The following is an 18,586-nucleotide window of genomic DNA, read 5'->3' as shown; positions in this document are numbered from 1 at the left end:
AGGACTATGGTATGGACGTATCTTTATCTTTTATCTTTAGAGGTTGCGTTACAATTTATTCCCAAAAACTGGCCTCTGCTTGGCGGTAGAAGACCGCCTTAACAGGGTGTTTACTGTCTATTGAAGGTCGCGAGGAAGCTGCTGGAACGTCCAAGGTAAACAACAGCGATATAGCAGCTCTAACGCAAGCTATATATAGGATGGAAGATAGGCAAACTTTATGAAAGATATGGAAGACGACAAGACGAAAGGCAGGCAAAAGAAATATTTAATGAAAAGGAGGTGAACGAAAAACAAAAGGAAAACGCTCTGGAAGCAGCGTGCCGAGAGAATGAAAAATCGCAGTGTGAAGGTACTCAAGAAGTAGCAGAACAGAGAACAGAAACTACAAAATGATTGGGATATTACCCTGAAGAACCTCAGGAAAGGAAAGAGGGAACTGTAGTGTGTCACGATGAAAAGCTGAAGTATCAGGAAGTAAGTATAGACAAGGAAGTAATACAGCGTGAAAACCCCAATGAGATTCCAAAGCCGGTGGAAGAGATGGTGCAAGAAGTTGACAAGTTGCATGAGAGTACCAGTCAGGATATTCGAAAATCACAAGGAAGTGATCAGTCAGGAGGTGACTAAAGAGCAGGAGCGAAACCGCCAAGAAGTAGTATACCATGAAGAGGAGGTCGTAGGTCAAGGTGTAAAATGGCAGGAGGAGACCATTCGTGAAATTACAAAACAATAGGAAGAAATTTGTAAGCAGGATGAGCACACCTGGCGGAACTGTCGAAAACCGGAGAAGGTGCCTATTCAAGAGGTGATAAGTTGGCAGACGAAAAGTGGGAAGAGGCAAGAAGCGATTGATAGGAACTTGAGACCTTTCAGGACAAAGGTAAAAACAAGCATATGCCAGACGGTAGGATATCTAGCAACAGTGTAGAACTCGCATAATGATTTGAAGGCGATGGTTCGAGAAGTTGTAAAAATGATGAGTGTAACATTTATCCATATTTTTAGAAGTGAGTGCCATGACTGGAATAGAGGAAAGTACGTAACACGGATTTATAAGAAGCGTCGCAGGAAACGGAAGGGATCAGAGTGGATGGATAAATGGACACGTAAAAGGCAACAGTTTTGGGATAATTACTGTGAAGAAAAGGAAGCGAAAAATGGAAGAAAATTGCGAAGTAAGGAGGATACACGACTGAGTATCGCAGAACGATCCAACAGTGTTTTTCGTTTGAGGGTTATGGCGGAGAAAGAGCTGACTTTCGAGCAAGGCTCTGGAAAAGTCAAAAGTTTCATAGCTAAGATTTATGCTGTGCGACGACGGGATCTTCTGCAAATGGGTAGATACGTGTTCAACGTTTTGGAAAATGAAGGTCGCGCAGTCGTACAAATGTTGATGGTTGTGTTACGAGCAACGACACGGGCATCATATTGAATCATCATGAAGAAGTATGTCTATAACGATGCTTAGGATCAGATTGCGTGAAATTACGACTTTGCAAAAGGGCCGAAGCCTCGAAGACGGAAGTACATGATCCTTTGTGAGATTGGAACTACATTGGGAATGAGTTTCATGGTTGAGGTAAAGCCGTCATCCGAGAGCGGTTAGGAAGAATCGGACCACTTAAGTAACAGGAAACAAGCAACATTTGATGGAAGAACCAATTGGGCCCTTCTAGGATCAATTGGTATTGCTCCAGACTTTATAGCACAAGAAGAGAAAAACACTAAAGTTGCGATCGAAATTGGAAGTACCTCGTTAAGAAAATACGGAATTTAGTTATGACGTTAACTAAATTAGATGAAGTGGACAAAGACGGACGAAAATGAAATTAGAGTACCTGGGCACGATTCTCGATCTCGAGGGTACCAATGATTTTTGTTCGGAACGAACAAGTTTAGGCAGTGGGCAGTGTGACGAAAATCATTTCGGGAAAAATCTTTGCGACGTTAATTTATAGGTACGACCCCATTTACGCTACGTGACGCGACACTACATTCAGCACAACTGCCGCGACGCGCCGTGCCTATATTGCACTAGCGCGACAGTCAACTATAAACAACGACAACATCAGTAGATACAAACCAAAACTAAAAAATCGTAACAGCAAACTGAGTTTATTACATGGAAAGTGTGTATTGCTGCCTAAAAAAACCATATAAAGATATTTTGACAGGCAGTGCAGCTTGGGGTGCGTCACGTAGCGTCACTTTTAAATCGTGGTTATGACAAGACATCAAAATTGTATAATTGGAATGCTCGGCGGGGTATAAAAGGACCGAAAGTTTGCCCACGAAGTTAGTCTAGTTTCAGGGTTCGAATAGATGGCGTCGGTTGCAAATACGTCTCGAATTGTACCAGTTAAAGGAATTGTTCTATAATTAATTAATTATACTGAACGCTTCTATAACTTTAAGTTATAGAACGGGTTTATGTCAAGTGCTACGCAATCCAGTGATACGAGGCTATGTAAAGCAACTACGTACAGTAAGAACGCAACAATATGTGGAATCGGCGTTTCAGTTATCTTTAGTACTTTTTGAATATTCATATAAAGGAATAACATTCCTTAGTCGCTGATTAGAATATACGAAGAGATTTGATTAAAACTTTGCTCGCATATTAGATCTTATATCCGAAAATTTTCTGCTCAACTTTCAAGGATTGCGCCCAAATTACCACTTTCTATAAAACTACCCCAATAATGTGCAAGGTAACTAGGAAGAAACGTATACATATGTACATACGAACCATACATTTCTGTGCCGAATTCTCAATGTCTCGATAATATAAAATCGTTTAGCTAATATCAACGATATTGTGTGCATAATCAAGAATTTCACGACATATTGGCTTTCCTCTACCTCCAGGATATTTTCGTTGTCGTTGCTTTCTACACAGTTGAATCGATTTTCATGTAGATATACACCTGGTTGACTAGATTACACCCCCTCCACCGCCTTCCTTCTCGGATAACGAGAATCATTTACTCGATCTCAGGTCAAATCGGTTACTGTGTCACCAGCTTCACACGTACGTACCCAGGGAACCTGGAATGCATTCGTTGCCGGTTTTTTTCTTTATCTTAGAATCACAACATGACTTTCAATAAAAACAGGCTCCTATCATAATCCACCTTTTTGTGTTTTCTCTTCATTCCAGGTTCTAGGTAGCAACATGAACACAACCGAATTCCCCCTGGAGCCTAATGCCTTATTGAGTACATTTCCATATTGGAACCTGACGTCGGGAAGCGGGGATGAACTCTGCGGGAGAAAGTGTGACGGGAACTCAACCACGATTACTTCGCAACCATCTGTGTCAGGATTTTTCAATTTGCCGTGGGAGAAAGGATGTATTGTGATCCTGTGCCTCTTGTTGATTTTCATTACCGTAATTGGAAATACTCTTGTGATACTGTCCGTATTAACGACCAGGCGATTACGAACCGTTACAAATTGTTTCGTTATGAACTTGGCCATCACAGATTGGCTAGTTGGCACTTTTGTTATGCCGCCTGCAGTGATTCTCTATATTGTCGGTAAGTATGCACAATATATCATTATCCATATTATCCCTACAGGTAATAGTAACTGTTTTGTCCAGGGTAATAGGTGTGGTGTGGGTTGTATGGTTTTCCATTTCACGAGCTGCCAAATCGTCAGTATGTATTGATTTTTCAGTAATTGGACAGGGAAGTCTGTATTTTTTTATGTAGGACTTACTTCCTTATTTAAAGCAGTTAGGGTTGTAATCATGTGGTATATATTAGCTCAGCTTCGAAAGGAAAGGCATTATTGCTATAGTTCAAAATAAGGCACTAATTCAAGCCAGGTATGAATAGCCCAGGAAATGGATAATATTTTTTATTACTATTTGATTGAAGGGTCCTTGCAGTATATCGCTGCTCTGTGTTTAGTCTACGTACGAGTGTGGCTGGTAAAAAGCACTATGTATGTGTCCTACATGCCATAATATTCGAACCAGACTTACATGCCAACCTTTCCGATTCCTTGCATTGTGCCTCAGTTCTTGGCTTAGGGAAAGTTGTTCTACGCCCTATAGTTCTAGGACGACTCCCGTTGTGGGATAACTTTTGGCAATTGAAAATGGTTTTGATAGACTGAATGTCTATAGCAAAAGGGGTGCTGACAGCTGCTGAAACAAAACAAAAGTTGTCGACGACATCTCAAAAGGACGTCGCAAGAATTGAGTAACTGACAGACTGCGGAAACATGCAAAACGATGAGCGTAAGGAGTTGAGACCTCGGTTCATGCTGCAAAAGGAAGGAATTTCACCATTGCATTGAAGCAGAACAAGATAGATTCTGCCACCGTATATCACGGTCCGGATGGCATAGTGGCTAGCGTGCTAGGCTCTTGCAGCGGGAGGTCAGGCCAGGTCCTATAATCATGTAGTAATCATCATCATCATCATCATCAACGGCGCAACAACCGGTATCCGGTCTAGGCCTGCCTTAATAAGGAACTCCAGACATCCCGGTTTTGCGCCGAGGTCCACCAATTCGATATCCCTAAAAGCTGTCTGGCGTCCTGGCCCACGCCATCGCTCCATCTTAGGCAGGGTCTGCCTCGTCTTCTTTTTCTACCATAGATATTGCCCTTATAGACTTTCCGGGTGGGATCATCCTCTTCCATACGGATTAAGTGACCCGCCCACTGTAACCTATTGAGCCGGATTTTATCCACAACCGGACGGTCATGGTATCGCTCATAGATTTCGTCATTGTGTAGGCTACGGAATCGTCCATCCTCATGTTGGGGGCCAAAAATTCTTCGGAGGATTCTTCTCTCGAACGCGGCCAAGAGTTCGCAATTTTTCTTGCTAAGAACCCAAGTTTCCGAGGAATACATGAGGACTGGGAAAATCATAGCCTTGTACAGTAAAAGCTTTGACCCTATGGTGAGACGTTTCGAGCGGAACAGTCTTTGTAAGCTGAAATAGGTTCTGTTGGCTGACAACAATCGTGCGCGGATTTCATCATCGTAGCTGTTATCGGTTGTGATTTTCGACCCTAGATAGGAGAAATTGTCAACGGTCTCAAAGTTGTATTCTCCCATCCTTATTCTTCTTCGTGTTTGACCAGTGCGGTTTGATGTTGTTGGTTGATTCGTCTTCGGTGCTGACGTTGCCACCATATATTTTGTCTTGCCTTCATTGATGTGCAGCCCAAGATCTCGCCTCAATCGCCGCCTGCTCGATCTGGATGAAGGCAGTTTGTACGTCTCGGGTGGTTCTTTCCATGATGTCGATATCGTCAGCATAGGCCAGTAGTTGCGTGGACTTGAAGAGGATCGTACCTCTTGCATTCACCTCAGCATCACGGATCACTTTCTCGAGGACCAGGTTAAAGAGGACGCATGATAGCGCATCCCCTGGTCTTAGACTGTTGTTGATGTCGAATGGTCTTGAGAGTGATCCTGCTGCTTTTATCTGGCCTCGCACATTGGTCAGGGTCAGCCTAGTCAGTCTTACTAATTTCGTCGGGATGCCGAATTCTCTTATGGCCGTGTAGAGTTTTACCCTGGCTATGCTATCATAGGCGGCTTTATAGTCGATGAACAGATGGTGCAACTGTTGTCCATATTCCAACAGTTTTTCCATCGCTTGCCGCAGAGAGAACATCTGATCTGTTGCTGATTTGCCTGGAGTGAAGCCTCTTTGGTATGATGATGTTCTGGGCGTATGGGGCTATCCAGCCTAGCAAGATAGCGGAGAATATCTTATAGATGGTACTCAGCAACGTGATACCTCTATAATTGCTGCACTGTGTGATATCTCCCTTTTTATGTATGAGACAGATGATGCCTCGTTGCCAATCGTCAGGCATCGATTCGCTGTCCTATACCTTGAGCACAAGTTGATGAACCACTTGGTGTAACTGGTCGCCTCCATATTTAACCAATTCGGCTGTAATTCCATCGGCTCCTGGCGACTTATGATTTTTTAGCCGATGAATTGCATGGACTGTTTCTCCTAAACTTGGTGGTGGCAATATTTGTCCGTCGTCTTCAGTTGGCGGCACCTCCAACTCGCCGATGTTCTGGTTGTTCAGTAGCTCACCAAAGTACTCAACCCATCGCTCTAATATGCCCATTCTGTCGGAAATCAGATTTCCCTCTTCGTCTCGGCAGGATGAGCATCGAGGTGTATAAGGCTTCATCCTGCTGACTTGTTGGTAAAACTTCCGCGCCTGGTGCGGTTGCTCCCTGTACTTTTCTGGTTCACAGACTTGTTGGTTCTCCCAGGCTTCCTTTTTCCGTTTGTGAAGTCGTTTCTTCGCTCGACGGAGTTCGTGATAAGTCTCTGCGCGTGCCCGCGTTCTTTGAGAATGCAACATTACTCGGTATGCGGCATTCTTCCGTTCCGTTGCCAGCTTACATTCATCGTCAAACCAACCGTTCCGACTCCTTTTGCGGCGGGGGCCAAGTATGTTTGTGGCCGTATCCATGATAACGTTCTTCAGGTGATTGTGAAGATCATTTGTTGATGCTTCATCTCCAGGTCCTCTGTTGACTGCGGTTATTGCAGCATCCATTTCCCTCTGATAGGTGTCGCGGAGGGTTGTGTTGTGGATGGCTTCAGTGTTCAACTCACCTGATTGTCAGAGGGGATTCTAGGTGGTATTGTTACTCGAGCTTGGAGCACCATGCCAACGAGATAGTCATCCGAGTCTATATTGGCCCCCCTATATGTTCTGACATTCATCAAGGCTGGGAGGTGGCTGCGTTCGATCAACACGTGGTCAATTTGGTTGAAAGTGGTCCCGTCTGGAGAGGCCCACGTATGTTTGTGGACCGCTTTCCGCGCACACCCGGTACTTCCAACAACCATTTCGTGTGACCCTGCTAATTGAATAGTCCGCAGTCCGTTATCATTTGTTTTTTCGTGTAAGCTATGGGAGCCAACGTATCGCCTGAATACGGGCTCCTTCGCTACTTGGCTGTTAAAATCCCCAAGTATGATTTTGATATCATATCTGGGACAGGCTTCGAGGGTTCGTTCTACTGCCTCGTAGAAGGTATCCTTCTCCGACTCTGCAGTCTCCTCTGTAGGGGCGTGAACGTTTATGAGGCTTATATTTCTAAACTTGCCTCGCAAGCGCAGAGTGCATAGCCGTTCGCTTATGTTTTCAAAGCCGATAACAGCAGGTTTCATTTTTTGGCTGACTAAGAAACCTACTCCGAGCACATGGTTTACTGGATGACCGCTGTAATATATGGTGTAGTGGCTCTTCTCCAGGAAACCGGTCCCTTGTCCGTCGCATCTCTTGCAACGCTGTTATATCAGCCCTATATTGGGACAGGGTATCGGCTAGCTGCTCATCAGCTTCATCTCTGTACAGGGAGCGCACGTTCCATGAGAAAATGCGCAAATCGTTGTTCCTTTGTCGTTGCTGGGTCCGTCGTTTTAAAATCCGTCCTTTCCGAGGTTCCTGTTGTGGCTTCGTAACGAGTTGTTTTCCGTGTAGGGTTGTCAGCCCTACCCAACCCCCAACCTGGAGGACCAGTTGGTACAATTTGTCTCGTTTGTAGTAATACAGGCTATATATAAGGCGTGATCCTGCCAAGTTCGGTGGAAATCATACTATTACTGACAAAGTAATAAAAGTCTAAATCTAAGGCTGTGAATGTCGGTAACGCACAAAAGTGGATATTCTGGCATAATATATGTGTATACATTCTGTGCTAGGTACTAATAGCGCAAATGTCTGCTAAAATGCCAGGCATCTCAAGACTTGCTATCGCAAACCATTCAAGAGTCGAATGTGAACGTTTCAGTAATATGAACGGTGAACGGTGCTGAAATTACGTTGGTGCTACTTGGGTGAAAGACTCATCGGGAACCGCGGGCATGTGGACGGCAAGCCGTTCAAGAAACAATGATATTTCCGTGAGCTGGCTTTGTACGGACGAAAGTCAACGGCGTCCACATCTACAGCTGCTATGCTCTTCCTAGTGCAACACTAGCGCAATATGAGGAGATGCTAGACAGCATGGTGTTGGACGCTAAAGATCAAAGCTCCAAAATCATTGCCAGCGATTTTAATGCGTGGGTTTTACACTGGGGAAGTCGAGTGACGAACACCGGCTGGAGGTCAAATCCTGCTAGAAATCTCCGCGGAGCTGGACGTTGTACTGGCCAATGTTGTATGCTTGCACACCTTCTGATTCAGAGGGCTAGGCTCAATCGTCGATCAGACTTACCTCAGTACCTCATTGGCGAGAGGGATAGCCTGGCGGGTGAGTGAACACTACACCCACAGTGATCATCAGGCCGTCTTTCTCGACATCAGGAACGGGGAACGCCAGGATAGCTGGGTGGTCCACTGGAGCTTTGAGGAAGAGACTTTCTTAGCGGCTTCAGAAGGAGGTTATGATCCGAAGGGAACGGTGCTGGAAAAAATGCGCCAGTTATGACAACGGATAACTGAGGAATGTGACTGTAGAATACCGCAACGTAAGTTCCATTATAGTAGAAACCAAACTACTGGTGGAACCTAACCTGTTGAGAGCACCATGTCTCAGTGAGTGAGGGCTTTGCCAAAAGACTAGAGGGAAGCAAGGACATTGGAAGTCGGAGAAGAAATACCGCGATCTTCGAAGTAGCCTTAAAAAGACTATACGGGAAAATAAGCGCAATTGCTACAAGCAGTTGTACCTTGAAGCAAACACGAACCCGTGGGGCGCTGCTTACAAGGTTGTATTGGACAAGATTCATCGACAAAAATCACCCCAAGTGATGCTCCAGCGACTGTTGCTCAAAATAATCACAATCCTTTTCCACAACAAGAAGAAAGTGGATCTCATTTAATGGTTGAACAGGACGTCTTCTGAATGCCCGGGGTGACTGAACTACGGGAGATCTGTGGATGATTGGGGACAATAAGGCTCCGGGATTGGACGGGATTCCAAACAAAGTCTTGAAGTTGGCTGCTAAAATCAGGCCTGCGTGGTTCATAAGTACATTTGAATCGTGTATGGTTGAAGGAGTGAGGCAGAGGTTGGTTCCGCTACCGAAACTTCAAAAACCACCTGGCGCATCCTCTTCATACCAACCTATCTGTCTTTTAGACACTACGGGGAAGATGTTGCAGAGGGTGGTATATAACAGGTTGCTTCCACCGCTTCGAGCGTGTAGTCTATCGGACCACCTGACTCTGGATAAATTCCGGCTTAATATTATAGGTTGCGGTAGGTGGGTTACTTAATACGTATGGATAAGGATGGTCCAGCCCGAAAAGTTTATAAGGGGAATATCTGTGGTGGAAAATAAAGGCGAGGCAGACCCGGCTGAGATGGAGCGATGGAGTAGGCCAGGACCCCAGGCAACTTTTAGGGATATCGAATTGGTGGACCTCGGCGCAAAACCGGGATGTCTGAAGTATTTCATTAAGGCAGGCCTAGATCGGATATCGGTTATTGCGTTGTTGATGATGATGATGAAAATCTAGTGGTGAAATCAATCCTGTTATATGCGGCTCCTGTTTAGGTGTGCGCACTGGATAACACAGTGAATCAGGGGAGGGTAAGTTTGGCATACTGGCCAATCGCGCTGAGGCTGCGCAGTGCATATAGGATGGTATCAGATGAGGTAGTGTGTGTTATCGGGGGTGATTTCTTTAGATCTTTTAGCGAATGACACACACAGTCTCTACCGGAAAAGGAGGGCGAATCCGGCCGGAGTGGCTACAAGCTTCCGAAAGGCCACTAGGAAGGACCTGTACAGGAGGTGGAAGCAATGATGGGATAATTCCGAGAAAGGCTGCTGGACCCATGCACTGATCCCGTGTATTGAAGGATGGGTCGAGTGCGAGCATGGGGAATTGAACTACCACCTAATACAGTTCCTTACAGGACACGGTGGATATAGGAAGTACTTGTATCGCTTCGGATTGGATGAATGCGCCCACACACTCGGGTACCCGGAGCATGTAGTATTCCCTTGTCCGAGATTGGCGAATTAAAGAGGGAGGTTAAATGACGTCCTTAACGCAGTTATCGGACCCCATAATTTCGTGGAGAAGACGCTGAAGTCCGCAGCAAATTGGAGTGCGATAAATGAAGCAGCAACTGTGATACACGAAAAGCCGCAGGAACTGGAACAAGAAGGGAAAGCGCTACGGACGCGTGACTTTGTGGTGCTGGTGTAAAGCAGAGCTCTCCTCGCGAAGTAATACTTCACGGTAGTCCCGCGGGGATATGGGGGGATAAGAGGGGGTGGTTTTAGTGGGTGAGAATTCTACTCACTATTGTAACCTGGCGCAGTAGCATCTTTTCCTTATTTCCATCTCGTACTGGTCCGGGATTATTGAGTGTGGGCACTGCCTATTAGATGTACTGTGGTGGGGTTTTGTCCGGTATGGCCTCGACAGACGTCATCCGGATGTTATCTTAGGCAGGTAGTTTGCTCCTCCTCCGTCTGGCTTCATATCAATGACGCTCTTTTCAATATAATAGTAAGATCTAGGTATATGTATCTCTGTAATGCGATCTGCGGATGCCCAAGTCTTTTAACGATCCATTCGTACTAGAGGTGTATATGTATGTGGGTTTATTGATTAAATTTCTGGTACCTACAAAAACAATGAGAGTTTGGCCGCTATCTTTGGGTGCATTAGGGAATATTTGGCTACCGACTATTCCTACCGACTGTGGAAACACCACAGTTGGTGTCGCCATTATATCCCCTTTTTTTACATCAACGTACTAAAGTTTGAATCTTGGAACGATAGTATGTTGGAGGGAAAGGAACGCTCCGTCCACCCTACATCCTTTGAATTACAGCAAGGGTCTTAAGGTGAAGCTATTTTGATATTGGTAAGCTGGCTATTGCCACGCCTTCTCCCCCCGTACTTCGGGGCTGGGGTTGAAAGTTATATCGTTATGTTATCAAAATATCTTCGCTTTGAAGTGCCATGACTTTCTGGGGTGTATGACCGTCACACACACGTTCCTTCCCGGTATATACACTCTATACCCTTCCCTCACCCCAAATGGCCATGATAATATTCCAAAGTCTCCACTGTGATGCGTCGCAATTGTTTAAAGGAAGGTAACCTTGACGAGTTTCCAAAATGTTGTAGAAAAGGACTTTGCATTTCCCTTGCATTTCAATTCGAGGATGGGGTGCAACATTGAACCTTTACCGGACTCTTCGCAGCCAGATAACGAACTCGCTAGTTGTGGTAGCAATCGACAGTTGTATTCCTACTACCGGTCCTTGCCCTTCTTCCAAACATTATCATCGTCTTAAAACTTCTTCCTTGCGACTATCTGCTGAATTGACTTTCCTGCGTTGGCAGTCGATTGCTCCTCCATCCCAAAATACGTTAACATACATTCAATGTTATTTTGCCAGTCGCCGAGGGTGACCCACCCTTGATAGTTGAATTGGTTATTCCAGGAAATACGTAGCAATTTTCAGCACTTGGCGGTTTTAATTAATTCTTACAAAGTCTACATTGAGTTGACCCCGCTAGTGAACGGGCCAAAGAAGAGGAAGAAGATAGTCTAAATCGAGCCAGATTTCCAAGGTTGGGAAACCATAGATATAAATGCGTGTTGATGGAGCTGTTGGGGCAGAATGCAAGTCTATATTTATAAATAGGGGAAACTTCCCTGAGTGTTTCCCATGAAAGAACAAACAGCGAAATGCACATGTCGTCCTTTCCCACTGTGTAGTGTTTCCCTAGAATTCAGCCCTCGTCATGCCCCATTCATGGTAACGACGCGTAGGCGTTAATTTGCCCACTAGAGTTAATCTACGTAGCATTGCGTGTAATTATTGTAACTAATGTTTTTGCTTAATGAATTGTACAATGGTCTCATTTAGGGAGCTGGCAATTCGGATGGATACTCTGCGATATTTGGATTTCGCTTGATGTCCTACTTTGTACAGCGTCAATTCTCAGCCTGTGTGCCATTAGTCTCGATAGGTGAGTCACGTCTAATGTGTTTTCGAAGGACACACACAAAAATAATTTCTGACCCAGTTGTTTTCATTTAGGTACTTAGCCGTAATACAACCGTTAACATACTCCAAACGGCGGAGATCGAAGAGATTAGCACTCCTTATGATACTAGTCGTATGGATTGTGGCGTTGGCTATAACGTGTCCTCCATTCCTTGGCTGGTAAGTGTTGTGCATGTGTGACGAATTTATACTACATGATAGTAAATTTTTATTCCCTGACGTAGTTTTGACTTAGTGCTTCGGTAATTGCAGGGCGGGTTTACGCTCCCAAATTAAATTTACACATATTCCATTCATGAATTTTTAATTGTATATAATTAGTATAGAAAGGAGCCTAGGGAAAGTGCAGAGCTTCGTATACGGTAACTTATATGGCCACCAGGTAAAATTTAAGATGTTGATATAACTCAAGGTGCCGTTCCTTCGGTAGACAGTCAACCTAACATAAATCAGGCCAGGATCTGTTTAAACTTTTGCGATGGAAGGATCTTATCTGAATGTTTCGGGTATGGTAGACTTTCAAACAGTGGGCATCTATCTAGGTCATCAATTACGAAATACTTGTTGCTTCAAGGCTGTGTAGGCAGCCTTGCCTGATATATGAATATAAAATTTATAGTGGCGTCATCCTAGTCTCAAGTGACAGCATAGGTCGAGGGAGTCTGAAGCGTATTTTTTGAATATATATATATATATACAGAGGGGTCTTCTCCAGTTAGTGAATGAAAGACGAGAGAAAATCAAATGAAAGGGCTCGATTAGTACTTTCGAAACTGATCTTATTTATGATATCGGTTGAAACATAGGGGAGATAGGGCTCAAAATATGTGGCCCAAAGTGAAATAGGTCTCGTTCTTAGAACCTACCCAGCGGAAAAATCTGAAAAAGTCACAGTGATGACACTATATGAAATCTAAGCCTCAAAATACATCCCATTCCAATATCTCCGCAAATAAAGGGAATAATTTTATATTACAATATTTTAGAAATTTATCGGAAAGTCCCCTTAAGTTCATACCAGAATGACGGAGTTTGACAGCAGCATAAGCGTTCAAATAGGACATAATTCCGAAAAGTTTGAACGCAATCCGAACAAAGTTATATAAGGTAAAATTTTCGAAGGTAAATTTATGGCACCGTAAGACGTGTAAAACGTTGTCGCAGCATATTGGAGGCGCAAACCTACGGACCATTATGAATTTGCCTCCACCGATGCATTCAATGGCCGCAGAAACAGCTGACGAACTGACATGAGACTGGGATGACAAATGTCAAGAATGACATTTGTCAAAAGTGTCAATGACACACTCTAGCCAGTAGTTTACGTACATTACATATATATGTATGTATGCTTTTGCGCACAGAGTAGAGTGGAAACGCTTAAAGATGCGTTAGATCAATTGCTGCGCACATAGGTATATATGTATGTATTCATCATCATGGGGGAATGGCAAATGTTTGTTTAGGATGAACACAGTATTTATGTTGTTGATATGTATGTACATAAGCATATCTTCGAGTTTGGCAAAATATGCCGAAGTGTTTTGTATTCTTAGCTATGTACAAATGGAATCGTGCATATAGAGAAGCGCCTAACATCCGGTATCCCGACTTGTTTGTACAGTGTCTAAAGATTTATATTTTTAAATGAAATTCACCTCCACAAAAGTTAGTACTTTTTGCATTATCATATTCGGTACAGTTTTTGGTTCCTTAGCAGATTTGTGGTTGGTATGGTTTATTATTCAGAGATATATTGTGTTGATGAAAGGGCCTGGGTGAGTGGTCTAACTTTCGCCCCAATTTGCCCGAAATGCACATGCGGAATTTAGTCTTGGTTAAATATGTAACGTAAGGCACTATGTAGCATGGTACATCTTTCTAGAGTTCTTAAACTGAGAGATATTTATTGCCGTTGCAGAAAGATAGGGTTAATGCGAGATCGAGGACTTAAACACTCGACGAGACTCTGTGTTGCACACGACGGCCGTTGCACGCCACGGCATTGGTCTGCTATGCTTTACCACAAGTTTCTTGAAAATAAAACATAAATAAAAAGCGGTCGCACGCTTTCGCAACTGCACCTAACTACTGACGATATCGCATCCGAGCTCTGGAAAGCCAGGAACTGGGACACAACCCTGTGGCTCAATGAATTCTTCAATCCGGTTATTGAAGAGGGTAGAACCATATCTGGCTGGCAAGAAACCCCAAAGTTTCAATACGGAAAAAGAAAGGTAATCCAGCAAAATTATCTTGCCATCCGTTTGCTGTCCGATATCATGAAAATTCTTGAACGCATTTGCGATAACCGTATTCGCGAAATCGTTTAAATAACTGTGAATCAAGCGAGGTTTGTCAAGAACTATGGAACTACTGACGCAATGCACACTGCAGAGTTACTTATGGAGAACCACCGTGAGAAGCATCGCCCTCTGTACATTTCTTTTCTGGATCTGGAGAAAGTATTTGACTATCTGCCACACGAACTATCTGGTATGTTTTAGGACAACCAGTGTCAAAAGAATTCGTGCGTTTTCCTAGCGTCTAACAGCAAAAATAATCTCGAGCAACTTGTACAAAAATGGAACGATTCCATTATGCAACACGGTCTCAGATTGAATCTGAATAAAACTGAATTTTTGACGACCGATTCCCATGTAATAAGCACAATCACTGTCATTGACAATGACTTGTTCAGAACTGACCAATTTATTTATCTCGGGTCATTGCCACCAGCCAATGGAGAGGTAGGTAGGTAGGTGTCAGTGGTCGCTCCGAGCAGCCCAATTGGCGTTATGGTGCGCCGTTTTGATGCTACAAACTCCTAAGACAGTGACTGCTGTTATGAGAGCACGGAGGCTGAGTCCAATGGCTCTGGTCTTCAGAGCCAGCCCGTAGCGTTCACGAAGGAAAGCAGTTCTCCCACCCTGCAACTAGAAATCTCTCTGAGGTCCCCAAAGTATGGTTTACCCAGTGTCCGTAGCCTGCCTTTAGGTAGAGCTGGGCAGAGGAAGTGACTGAGGGTTCCCCGCTTTTCCCCGCAGCCCCGGCAATCCGAATTGGAAGGTACGTCGGGCCTGGCGGCATGGGGCAGTGCGGCATGCCACCAAGATTGTCCAGCGCGTTTTTGAACTGCGTCAGGATGTCGTTGCTGAGTCAAGGTCTTAATTGGCTGTCGGTCAGAATGGCTATGTTATGGTTTGGGCTCGGATCATGCTCCAGTCATCGACAGACGTCCAGTACCGCCAGTACTTCCGCAGCACTGGCGAAATCTGGAAGACCATATGGCTCGGATACACTGTTTGTATTCGAGAAAACCCCTGCACCGACTCTACAGACCATCTTTGATCTATCGGTGAAGAATACTTTTTCATAACCTTACAACCTGCCGCCGGTCTTCCACTCTGCCCTGGTTGGAAAGTCCAGATTAAAGTTTCTCGGGAAGTTCAACTTGCGTCTACTATGTTAATGTCGCCGTAGGGCTTCGCTATCGAGCTTTCGGACGCACGAAATCTGACGGCACTACAAAGTATTTAATGTACCAATGGAGAACTGCGTTGTGAAATTGCTTCACGCATTAGCGCAAACTGAATGAAGTGGCGTTCCACAACTGGTGACAGTTTGAAATCCGACAGCTTGGTCCTTAGACCCCTTACATTTTGATAAAACCAATGTAAAGTTGTCAGTGTCATTTAAGTTCAGCTAACAGGCGGGCGGGCCAGAAATTTTCGCGAAGCTTAGTCCTCTGATAAGGCTTGACGAAGACACCCTGTGGTCAAAAGAAAGATTGGACGATAGCATCGAAGTCGTGGGGATACGTTACTTTGAAGAAGGCTATCAATCGGTCAGGAGAGGCATATTTCGTCAGCTTCGCACATGAGAGACGTGACAGAGTTGAGTTGGCTTTGCTTTTAATATAGGCCAGAATTTCGTCGGACGTGGTGAAGTACGATAGCCACGACACAAACAGTTGTTTGGCGCCGAGGCGAGATTAAGTTGGGGCCCGCTCAGGCGGCGGTGGCGGGCTGATGATGTACAGTAGGAAGCGTATGATGGCGCTAATGTAGCAACAGTAGGCCGGTCGTCAGAAGTGCGTAGCGCAGCCGATTCTGAGTAGGGAACATGACCCTCCGATGGAGGGCGATTTTTTATAGACGCAGTGGAACAGTGCGTGGTAGATAGAGGCGGAGAATTAGTCGACCGGGGCAGCATAGGTATAGCGCGAGTATTGTTGGCCATTGTCGCTAGCAGGGCATAAGCAGAGCCAGTCAGCAGCGTCTCAGGAGCTGAGGTTACGCTGGTGCTCGATGAAGCAGCAGCTTGAGGGAGCAGAATTGATGGTGATTTTGAAACTACATGTTGGATCGACGCTAAAGTTGCCGTGTGTTGATGCAGCAGTTGAATTGAATCAGATAGCGTGATACCGCAGCAGGCATTACAACGACAGGTAACGTTCGGTGAAAATTTTGTGCGAATGACTATGAATGCAGAGGAAATCCCCCAAACGTTTGGCGTGGAATGTCGTACCACAGTGCCCAGCGCAGTCTAGAAATTTGGAGCGAATAGAATATTCACGATTGAAGTCCGTGTAATACGTCCGTACGATTCGAAGTACGGTACGGTAAGGACCGAGCTAATCCTAAAATGGCTCTCCTGGGTGAAATCGGCTAGTACGATCGTTACTATGCAGTATACTTTCACATAGCTCTAGTACTTGCGGGCAGACCCTCTTGGTTAATTAAGTCAAATTTTAAGGTCTCTTGGCCGACTGCGGCCACTCAGGATAGTCTTTTGATTATAACCCCATCACAATTAAGTCATTACAAATGGCAGGGACATTCTCCTGAGGCAGAAGTGTTCAAAGGACGTCCCTACCCCCACATTTCCGAGCCTGGATAACAAAGAGACGAGCAAACGCGTGTCAATGGAACATTTCAGTGGAGCTCTAGTACTTCCGGGTGGATCTGCATCTGTCAATTTCGCCAATTTCTTAGGTTTTTGGGATAGCTCTTTCCTTTAGGTTGACTGTGGCCACTCAGGATGGTGATTCGCAGGTTATCAGTCATAGGAGGAATAGGGCGAGGAGATGGGTTGTTACCTTCGCTGCACTAGATGACTCCTTGCAGGATTAATGTGTGCAAGTGCATCTTCTTTGGAGCATGTTGCAGAATTTAATCAAACTTGTCCATCCTCTGGTGATCTGGTTCCTTCGGAGTGTGATCTGAGATAATATGATAATCTCGTTTGTTTATATTCTTACATATGCGCGTATGTGCCTCAGACTATGGTGATATATGACAGCATCAATCATAAAAATTTCAAATAAGTTTTCACCGACAGGGAAAAACAAATCCCCATCATTTAATATTTATGAGCTTATGATAATATGTATGTGGCGTCTGCAGTAGATTTTCGTATCTTACGTTTGTTGGGATTACGTAAAATATGTGGGAAACTTTGATGCGTTTAGGACACAAATTATGGGATTCCCTCAGTCCTAGTCCTAAAGTGGGCAAAAGATTAAATGAATGCAGCAAAACGTCGGAATACAGTGTCCTGACTGAGGCAGATGACGGTACCTTACTATCACGTTCTTAGTTAAGATCCTGTTTTCAAGAAATTTTATCTGAGCGATTGCTCACATATGGAGTTGCCGGGAGCATGATATTTCCACACATTTCAATTTTACATCTGGAGAATTCAGTGACAACAAATCGTTGACGTTTTGCAAAAAGGACTGGCTTCACAAGAGCTGAAAGGCAGCCCTACGTCTTTGTATTATATTTATAGTATGTTTATTATCGTAATTATGGCATTACGTGCTCCGAAATCAGATAGACGCAGATTGAGATGAGCAGACATCTAAGCGGATTTTACATTTATTGTAAAATCCTTAAATAGAGTTCATGAAAGGAATACTGAAACTTTTACAGATCCTTAGGTATTACGGCGAGAGTCTACAGTTTTATACTTGGTTCACCATTTATTTTATGTTCTATAGAATAAGTCATTGAAAATGGAAGTCAAGTAAGTGTGTTTTTATCAGAAAATATCTTTTATGGCATTTCCACAATCTTCGAGTTTCAGCAAAGCTATTTATGAAAGAGATCCTTTTAAAAGTTGCACCCCTGACTCTGTGATAAAATTAGATAATTCAAACGGAGTTAGCTCCTTTTATTTAAAATACTGAGAATTTCGTTTTCATATCCCTATTAGCATGATTTATACTAGCTCCTTTGCATTTTTGTCCTTGAGTCACTTGTTCGCTCGGGAGTTACCTGTACCTCATAATTAGCTCCCATGGCACCCCCCCCCCACTTGAAAGTGGGAAATTTCGCATATGAACAATCCTTGATTAGTCAAATCAACATAAAACTAATTTCGTCGAATTCAGCGCGAATCATAGTTGCGGAAAAGTTGAAAACGTGGCGGAATAGCCAGATGGATTCCTAGAATCCCTACCGTGAAAATATTCTGTTCGTTTCACACACAAAAAGCTTCTCAACAATCAGGAGAACTTGTTGAAATTTACGACGGAATCGGAGTTTGATGAAGAGCTGAGCCGGAGGTGGATTCATTGCGTT

At 44.2% G+C, this 18,586-nt stretch overlaps 1 protein-coding gene across 5 annotated transcripts in view; it reads left to right on the top strand.

The window, feature by feature from the left end:
* LOC119660356 (probable G-protein coupled receptor No18) overlaps positions 1–18,586 on the top strand; it is a 254,873-nt gene that overhangs the window by 206,075 nt on the left and 30,212 nt on the right. For all 5 annotated transcript variants that reach the window (XM_038068856.1, XM_038068857.1, XM_038068858.1 and 2 more), the window contains 3 exons: positions 3,164–3,542; positions 11,859–11,961; positions 12,033–12,158. In XM_038068856.1, the coding sequence (XP_037924784.1) occupies positions 3,179–3,542; positions 11,859–11,961; positions 12,033–12,158 (593 nt within the window). In that variant the 5' untranslated portion in view covers positions 3,164–3,178. The remainder of the gene's footprint in view (positions 1–3,163; positions 3,543–11,858; positions 11,962–12,032; positions 12,159–18,586) is intronic.

The sequence above is a fragment of the Hermetia illucens genome, chromosome 6 (genome assembly GCF_905115235.1).
Source record: "Hermetia illucens chromosome 6, iHerIll2.2.curated.20191125, whole genome shotgun sequence".
NCBI lineage: Eukaryota > Metazoa > Arthropoda > Insecta > Diptera > Stratiomyidae > Hermetia > Hermetia illucens.
The sequence above is the reverse complement of the archived record's forward strand: the minus strand, read 5'-3'. Positions and strand labels throughout refer to the sequence as shown.